Source organism: Helobdella robusta (genome assembly GCF_000326865.2).
Source record: "Helobdella robusta unplaced genomic scaffold HELROscaffold_8, whole genome shotgun sequence".
Classification (NCBI taxonomy): Eukaryota; Metazoa; Annelida; class Clitellata; order Rhynchobdellida; family Glossiphoniidae; genus Helobdella; species Helobdella robusta.
Window position 1 is genome coordinate 5,049,071 of NW_008705459.1, and position 9,786 is coordinate 5,058,856.

Here is a 9,786-nt window from a genome sequence, read left to right on the forward strand (position 1 = left end):
ATTGTACATTTATTGTAGATAAGCGATACATAGACTTGGTGCTCAGATCAGGGCCGAATGGCTCACAACCACATCAAAGTAAATATCATCATATATATTATACATGCATTTGTGTTGTCATGTATGTATTTATTTATCTATTTATTTCTGTGTATTACTAATTGGTCTCTTCTGTGTTACAAATTCGGAAGAATCGTTTTTAAGTGTTAAGTGGGGAGAAAAATTAAATTACTATCGTGAGAGAAAATAGAGAATAGTAATGAAGCCAAGCAAGAATGAAACTATTTGTGGATGTTTTTGTTTAGAATATAGTTATTTGAACCTTCTGTTACTCGTTCTCATGCTATCTTCTGTTTTCGTTCTGTTACTCGTTCTGATGCTATCTTCTGTTTTCGTTTGCATAATTATTATTAATTCTGTAATTTTAAGAATAATTTGTCCACTAATAAAATCTGGAACAGGGGAAAGTGAAAAAGCCGGCGCCAAATGATTGGCTTGATGGACGGCTGGCTGATCGACAGCATCAACGTGTATTGCCAATTATCTTAAAATATTATAATTTTTCAGAAATGTTATTATGACATTATTATTTTAAATAGAAATGGCATTGTTTGCGTACGTTTATGTTGATTCTCTGAACTAGGTTTGTATCATTCATCGTTAGATTTGATGTCTTTGTAGTTTCATTTATCCTAAAGGGTTTCTCGTATATGTTATTATAATCTTATGGAGGAAAAGTTTCATTTATTTAAATAACGTTGTCTGTCTGTCTTCAGATTAATTGTTTTTGTACTGCATTGTATAGATTGAATGTACCATCTATCGTTGAGTTCATTGTGCAGCGTGCTTCTTATGCTGACTGATATAAATACAACTTCACATTCGTTAATTCATTTCATTGGTTGGCCGATTGATTGATTGATTGATTGATTGATTGATTGATTGATTGATTGATTGATTGATTGATTGATTGATTGATTGATCCGTTGTTTTTGTGATGCTTCACACTGTGCAAGTTTTCTGCTTGTATGTAAATGGGCTGAAAATGACAAATGGTTCTTGTTAGTTTGATACTGAAATCTTTCACTTTCTTAGAATATTTTTTACACGCTTGTGCTGATTTGTCACCTTTCTGTAATGATAGAGGAAATGATTGCGCTCTGTTAAAAACAAACTAAATAATGTTCATTTCCTCATAGTGGTACCTTCTAGAAGGTGACGGTGCCATGTTTGCATTTTGTTATAGCATTGTATTCATAATGAATTTATGCGGCGTACTTCAATGTGATACAAAAATACAATAGAAAAATTGAGAAGATGTATTATATGTACTTACATACAATATAGCTAACAGTTTTTCTCCATCTGACGAGACAGATTAAAAGTACAAAAATTTATTTAAATGTAAAATGGTCATTATTGTGAATTTCCTAGCAACATGATTATGGTTCATTATAAATAATAATGTTATTAAATTAAACAGCTATGGGTTGGTTTTTTTTATTTGATTACCTATTTTTTTACAATGCGAAGTTTTCTTTCTAAAAAATTTTCAAATGTTGATGGCGTGTATTTATTTTTCAAGCCATACGTTGAGTGCTTGCATGATGTGCCACTCTTCTGTTTACAATATTTTGTGCATTGTATCCATGCGTCAGTACGAAGATGTGTGATTCTTGTGTGCCGTCATATTTAAATGAACTAAATTCACAGTAAGACTTGTTTCAGTATTTCACGCACATAATTCTGTCATTGAAACCATTCTGAGTGAATCAGCCAATAACTTTTTTCATTTAATCATATGTTCCAGCACTCCTTTGATAAATGTTGAATTAGTTGGAACTTTCACGCTTCTGATAACTGGACTTAAATCAGTTGTATGTGTCAAGGAGCATTTTTATTGTGTCCTTGTCATGAATGTGAGTGTTAATAAACTAAAGTGCAACTGATGTATGTTGTTTGCCACGGTCTACGGACGTGCATTTGTACCCGCTCTTCTCACTGTTACTTCAACATCCATCCATCGTCACAACTCCATCGTTACAATTTTCAGTCATGCATCATATTAATTGTACGTACACATCCGAGTCTACTCATTTTATTTATGTATTTTTATATGACGATTGATTATAATTCAAAGATTTATCTTGGAAATATTGAATTAATATGAATTCACTTTCCAGTTTTCTACGTGTTCGTTCTTTCCATTTTCTTGCGAGCAAGTTCAAAAAACGGTCGCAGAGAAAGCTAACACATGAAATGTATAGTGATGGAAAACAAATATAAATATTTCAATTCGCACGCCTTTTCACAAAGGTTCAACGTTTTTCTGATGCCTCCTTTCTCAATATGATTTTTTTTCAGTTGCTCAAATCTCATTTTGAAGGTTTAATAATTATCGCACAATTTTTTGTTTTAAGAGGAAATGCATTTTTAATACTGAGCGTCGACAGGTTACTAACAGATTCATCGACAAAGTTTGCACGTGTATGAATATATACATGATATATCAATCAATCTCCGTTTTGCGTCCAGAGACCCGGTTTCCCGAGGTAGGACGTTGTTTTCTTTGACATCAACTTTTTGCGCCAAATTAGACGATCAGTTGTATCCATTTCATTTAAATTTAGAGCTTTCATGTCTTGCTCGATTCTTTGGACGGCCTTTGGGACGTGTGCCAGGTACTTCAACATCTGCAAGAGAAGTTATGGCACTGTTTCCACTTCGTTTGACATGACCAAACCACCGCAGACGGTGTTGCCGGCATTCGTCCTTTATATCATCTAAATCAGCACGACGCAGGATTTCGGTAGATTTGATGTGGTCCTTCAGACTAATTCGTTGCATCCATCGGAGCATTGTCATGTCGGTTCGTTGAAGTTGTTGTTCCAGTTTGGTTCTCATTGGCCATGTTTCTGCACCATATAACAACACCGGACGTATCACAGATTTATAAAGTCTTGATCGTAGTGGTAGTGAGATGTCACGCCGCGTCAATATAGAGGCAAGGAGATGCCATTTATTCCAGGCTGCACGTATGCGTGCTCGAACGGCAGCTTCAGCTGTTCCAGTACAATCCAGAACATCCCCTAGATATTGAAACGATGTGACTTTCTCTTTTAATGGCTTCAAAAACAGTGCTATTTTGAATTTGTTGTTGTGGATTGATGCAAGCAGGACAAACAAAATTGGACACTTTAGATAAAGTACCAACTATTTTTGAACAACGTTTGTGACACCACTGGTTACACCGCTGACACTTGATTGAATTGTTACCTACACCAGCTTTACAAACTTAACAGGGCCATCGTCCAGTAGCTGTGGATTGGATGGGTTCACTGCTTTGGTTTTGCTGATGTTGACTTTGAATCCATGATCGGCGAGTCTCGTGTTCCAATCTTCAAACATCTGTGCTGCATTCTGCTCAGACGTGGCTGTTAAAACGATATCATCAGCATATACTAGATTCCAAATGTCACCAGTGCATATCGGTTTTGTGATTTCTTCCATCACCGTTATAAATAAAAGTGGACTGAGAATCGAGCCTTGGTGATCTCCAACGCCGATGTCAAATGGATCTGTGTTTCCAACCGTTGTGCCTGACAGAGTCTTAGTATTCGTATACATTTCCATTCACAGTCGAACGGAGATTTCTGGGAATGAGTGTCGAACGAGGACTCCACCTGATTGCTTCACGGGGAACTCAATCAAATGCTTTTTCAAAGTCTACAAAAATATGTGATAGTTGTTGATGCTTTGCGAGGTACTTCTCTTGCAGTTGCCGAAGGATGTGAATTGCATCAATTATTGATTTCCCCGCTAGAAAACCAAATTGATAATTTCCGATTGTGATGCACGACGTTAATCTTCTCTCAATGATTTGGGATCTCAATGATCAGGGAGTGTTCTAACAGACGTATACTCCGATATGGTGAACAGTTCAATGGATCATCTTTGCCTTTTTATAGCGGGACTGTCATGCTATAGTTCCATTCAGTCGGCATTGAGCAATTTCTCCAGATTTCACGGCAAAGTTGTAGTAACGTTTGGATACCTGCAGTACCAGATGCTTTGATAATGTCATTTGTGAGTCCAGAGGGCCCTGCTGCCTTTCCATTCTTCATAGCTTTTAGAGCTTCTGTAAGCTCCTCTACAGTGATGTCTGGAATCGGACCTTCGATGGGTGGAGCGTCAAAGTTAACATTGATGGGATTTGTTTCGTTTAACAGACGGTTGAAGTATTCTCTCCACTGTAGCTTGATCTCATCTTGTTCAAGAACCATCTCATTTTTGTCGTTTTTGGTACATGAGGCACCAACTGTCTTTTTTCGTACGCTTTGCTTGTTTTGCTATACGATACAGAGATTTCATTTGTTCACCTTTGCTTTTAGTGAGCCACTCTCTGCACTGATCTGTCCGAGTCAGTGCAACTTGACGTCTTGCATAGTTGTTCTTCTCACGGAAAATTTTATGGTCATCAACAGACTTTGATTTTTGCCATTGCTTGTATGCAACTTTTTTTTCAGCTATCGCATTTTGTACACTGTCATTCCACCACCAAGTGTCACGTTCATGTTGACGTTTTGTACCAGTTTTCCCACAAACTGTAGTTGCAGCGTTCATTAAAACGGTTTTGTATGTACTCCAATCTGTACTGGCTTGCGATTGGTGGTCTGTGTGGCGACAATCTGTTGAAATTTTTCTCGATGAATATTGCTTTTCAGCTTCCACGTTTTGATTCTCCGAGGCATTTGTTTAGACTTATGTTTTGACAGTTCGACAACCAGGTCTGCCACAAGGAGTCTATGTTGGGCGACACATGATTCGCCAGGTATAACTTTGACGTTTTTGAATAGCCTTCGATGTTGTTGCTTGACAGCGAAGAAATCAATTTGCGTGGCTGATGGTCCACTTTTGTATGTTATGAGATGTTCCAACCTCTTTCTAAAATATGTGTTCAGTAAACAAAACCCATGTACGTTGTCAAAACCATCTGTTTTCTCTCCAACGTGGCCATTGGGATCGCCTCCAATCAGGATTGTTTCAGATTTTGGTATTGTTGAGATGGTGTCAGAGAATGCAGTCCAGAAGTCATTTTTCATCTCTTCTGATTCGCCTGTCTGTGGTGCGTATGCAGAAAAAATAATCAATGTTTGCTTTTCTATGCGAAGCTTGATCCACATGAGACGTGAACTAATCCTTTTAATATCCAGTACTTCTTGGGCTAGCGGTTCTCTGACAAAAATTCCAACACCATTTTTGGCCGTCTTTTGACCATTCCAGAATTGTTTATATTTTTTTTTTGTCTGAGTTGACATGACAGACACCATTCGATTTCCATCGGGTTTCCTGAAGGCAGCAGATGTCAATCCTTCTACGCTCGAGCATTTCTGCGATTTCTATGCTGCGGCCAGTCAGTGATCCAACATTGAGCGTTCCAAGTTTAAGTACCATAGAGGGGCCATTCTGAATTTTTCTGCAACATCCCTCCGCTATTGCATACTTCCCAGGGATTCTTGGCATCCCTTGACCGCTTAAGGCCTTCTGGGGACTAGGGGCCGTTGTTTTTTTTTTTGTGATGGCATAAGAATAATTTGGGGAAAAGTTTTTACATCCGGACACCCATCCTGACGACAACCACCAGTTATAAGCGGTGGGCCTAGCCTTTCGCTCAAAAGCACGCAAGGCAGCGTGGATGCAGTTTTATGTCATACCCAGGACCAAGTTGATACAGAAAATAACTTTTGTGAACATAACATAGCATCTCTTACAACCAATAATGACAACTAATCAACCAATCGAAAAAGCAATCAATCAACTAACCAACCAACCTAACTCATCGTCAATTATTATTCTCTTTGCTTTCTGATTCGATAAGCCTAGATTATTATTATATACATGATATATAATTGTTTTTATATTATATTTCTTCCGTAACGTGTGTGTTGTGTGCGTGCACGCGCGTATGGAAGCATGTGAAACAAATACACTTTCCTATTTGGAATGGCACAAAAATGTTAAACGGGAACTAATTCTTTTCGAGATGCATGTTCGTAAGCGGGTTGGACCAGAGGCGTACAAGTTGCGGCTCGCGAACGTTTCACGTTGGAACAAACTAACGCTTGAGTTTATTCACTTAATTTCAAATTTCAAGCAGTTAATTGCTAGCCAAATTTTATAAATCATTGCGCAAAATATTGTATTTTTACTGCATTAAAACTTTGTAATCGTCAGGGCTTATTTAAAAACTTGTCAAACTTTTCTGAATATTTGGGACCACATGTTTTTGTGAATATTTTCTTAATTGAATAATATACATCTTAAGTTAAGCCAACAAGAATGACGACAAATTGCCTGGCTCCGTATCTTAAAAATTAGGCCTAACACTTCTGAAACTGATGTGGAAAATGCAATTTTTTCAGCACCTTCAAAAGTAAATGCTTATTTTATAAAGGAATTAAGTAGTTCAAGTATATACACGAGTATATGTGTATATGTATGTATGTAATATACATATATATATATATGTGTGTGTGTGTGTTTGTGTGTGTGTGTGTGTGTTTGTGTGTGTGTGTGTGTGTGTGTGTGTGTGTGTGTGTGTGTGTGTGTGTGTGTGTGTGTGTGTGTGTGTGGTATAAAGTAGTCCAAAGCTGAAAAAGTTCTTAATGTGGCCCTCGAATGAATGGTTTGCCCACTTCTGCGTGATTCGACAAAACTGATGTTACAGGTGTTCACAATTAACACATACGTACAGAAACTGCGCTTGCAAATATAGCTAGCCATCCAAATGTGACGTTCTACTCGATGACCAAGTTTTTTTCAATATTGAAAATTTGGCTCAATTGGTTTTATAAGTTTATTATTTATTAATTAATTTTCAGACTGCGTAGCTAAATGAATATGGAAAGGAAATTGAAGGCTTTTTATCGTCTATCCTATTTTGTAAAGTGCGTTGCACGTAACGGATCGAAACTTTTCAGTAGGAATGGGATGTTTGACGTTTTTTCGTAATTTCGAACAGTAAGTATACAGATGCGTCTATTTGCCTTCCAAAGTTTTGCACTTTGTATTAACTGAAGATTCAAATGCATTCCTATGATCAGCCAACGAACCCGCCACTCTTCGTCACAATATCTTTTTTGAGTGGAGATAATAAACAGTTTATAAGGACATGATGCACTCTGCCAACGTGTTCTGGCGGGTGGTTTTTTTAAATCTTGCCACTTTTACAGCTTAGCGAGTGAACAGCGTTGGACATGAACTGAAGAGAATTTAAACAGTTATTTAAACTAGTCTCATTCACTAGTTACAAGTCCTTGTCGATATATTTATGTAGGTGACTAGTGGAAAAGGCATGATGAGGCTGTGAATGTGGTCAGGCAGGGGAAACGTGGCAACTTGGTCATGAGATGACAGGAAAAAAATTTTTTTGGGACTGCGGTTACTATAAACGTAAAATTGTTTAACACCTTCAAATATTATAGATTTATTCGTTGTAAATTTTGAAAATTTAATTTTTAATTTCCATAAAACAACCAACCAATCATCTTACTTCATTATTTCAATGCTTTAATTTTAATTATTTCTCAGTATTCTAAGTATATGAGTGTTAAATGTTGTAATGCTTAATTTCAATATTTGCGTTTGAGCTTTCAATACGAAGAGAAGCGTTTGTGTACCTGGCTACATCATTCGCAATAAAACAAAGCGAATGATGCATACGATCCAGGTGAGCGATATTAATTAATACAGGTGTTGTTGTTTGTTGGTGTTGTTGTTGTTATTGTTATTGTTGGCATGGTTTAATTAGTTCACATCTTTTAAAATCACATTAATTAGAATTGTAAAAATGATTTTAAACCGAAGATTTAATATAATTTTTAATTTTTTTATTTAATATATTTTTACATTGAAGTTGAAAATTGAAGTAACTAAACTCAAACAGTGAATAAATAATAGCACCTCAAATATATATTATAATCATTGATACGACTGTGTTGTGTTGGATTGTCGTTTTAATTACTGCTTCAGGCACCTTGCAAAGTCACAAAAACTTCACGTGATATCATGTTGGAGTAATTAGAATATCCTAGCAAATAGATGTGTCTGATTTTTTGAATTCTGTGATGTAAACCATAGTCCTAATTTTTTAATTCTTTTCGTTAAATATCAGCTGATCACACTCACAATGGAAGTTTCATTTCTAAGCAAGGTAAATTTATTCAAAAGTTTCGAACATTCATTCAAAAATAAAAAGTTCGTTGAGTTGACGGACCGCCTGTTAAATCATTCACCATCTTCCTCATCAATCTCGTCGGGATGTCTTTGCCATTATTTACAGCCCGACATATCACTCAGTAGTATTAGAACGAATTTTTCGAAGTTGTGCGACAAAATGAACGTCACTTCTACAACATCGCCATCGATGATCACTTCGAAACAGACTCCAGCGTCGTCGTCATCAACCACATTAAAAACAGCACCACAACCACCGAACAAAAATGATAACGACAAGCATGACAACATCTTCACTTCAAAGTATCCTCCAACAGGCATGGATACAAATGTTGAGATACGACCATGGAATTCAACGGTTGGCATCCAGCAGCACTCAAGAACAGCCTCCACACTACTGACCACCATCACTGATGACAACCACGTGAAGTTCTCAGTAAGGTTGGATTGGATTCTAGCTCTCGGACTGTCCATCTCTATCATCGTCATACTCATCATCATCATCATCCTTCTTCTTACATACAAGTTAGCTTCGCGCTTCTTCAAATAATTGTATCAAATTTTTGCGTGATTAAACTTTTAGCTTCATGAAAGTACAATGCTGAGCTGACGTTTTCAGTTTAGCCCGGCGTCTTATACTCCTTAGTGTGAGGTGGCTTCAGGTTCTGCTAAATTAGTAATGTTGAGATAGTTCAGGAAATTATCTGACGTAAACTTCTTATGCATGGAATGAATCGTTTGCTCTTTTATATAATTAAAATAATTTTTTATGTAAAAAAAAATTAAACATATTTCGAATATTTGTTTTTCTGGCAGAAAAATGTCGAAAGCATCAAAATATCGGATATATTCAAGTTCCAGAACAAAGAACATTTGGTCCACTGATGTCCAAAACAGTTCATCGTCAGAAGCAGAACAACAATACTCCAAAAATGGACTGATGTACAAACAAGCGTCTGGGGTAATCATTCTACGCGCCATTATTGTTGATTCAGTTTGATGTAAACGTTTATGTGGTTGTGTGTTCTGCTGGTATGGTTAACGTTAATAATGTTTAATTAATTATAATTTGAGTTAATGCATCACTTGCAGTCCTGGATCAAAGACTACCTGACGCCTTTCATGAAGCAACTTAAGTACAACACAATTCAGCCGTCAGTCACATTTTCTACGTCTGCAACCTCGTTTACAACAAACACTGCAACCAATGCAGCTAAGGCAGCACCTACAAAGTTTCCAACAAAAAGCTCAACGCTGCCTACTGTTTTGCAGCCGATGGCCGTCAATAAAAAAGATGGCAAACATAGTAAAGCAAAGAATAAAAAAAAGGAAAAAGAAAATGATTTTACAGAAGAAGCAGGCAGTAAGAATACTGGGGATCGTACGAGAAGAGAAATGAAGAGGATGAAAAGGAAATCATCACTGCTACCACTGAATGAAGTCTATCCCATGAACAACTTTTATTACGATAGCCTACGCGATCAGAATGTTGAGAATTTGGTTAATGAGAGAAATTCGCATCTTTTTGAAATCATTTCGAGTCATAATTAA

The 9,786-nt window shown here is 36.8% G+C and overlaps 2 protein-coding genes across 2 annotated transcripts; one reads left to right on the forward strand and one right to left on the reverse strand.

Moving 5' to 3' along the window:
* Positions 1-5,289: 5,289 nt before the first annotated feature.
* Positions 5,290-8,069, reverse strand: HELRODRAFT_165827 (hypothetical protein; the record flags this gene model as incomplete). Its single annotated transcript, XM_009032315.1, has 3 exons — positions 5,290-5,551; positions 7,113-7,194; positions 8,036-8,069. The coding sequence occupies 3 exons, from the start codon at positions 8,067-8,069 to the stop codon at positions 5,290-5,292; spliced, it is 378 nt and encodes a 125-aa protein (XP_009030563.1).
* A 326-nt stretch (positions 8,070-8,395) lies between these two features.
* Positions 8,396-9,786, forward strand: HELRODRAFT_165828 (hypothetical protein; the record flags this gene model as incomplete). The annotated part of the gene is made up of 3 exons (XM_009032316.1): positions 8,396-8,760; positions 9,052-9,196; positions 9,328-9,786. The coding sequence occupies 3 exons, from the start codon at positions 8,396-8,398 to the stop codon at positions 9,784-9,786; spliced, it is 969 nt and encodes a 322-aa protein (XP_009030564.1).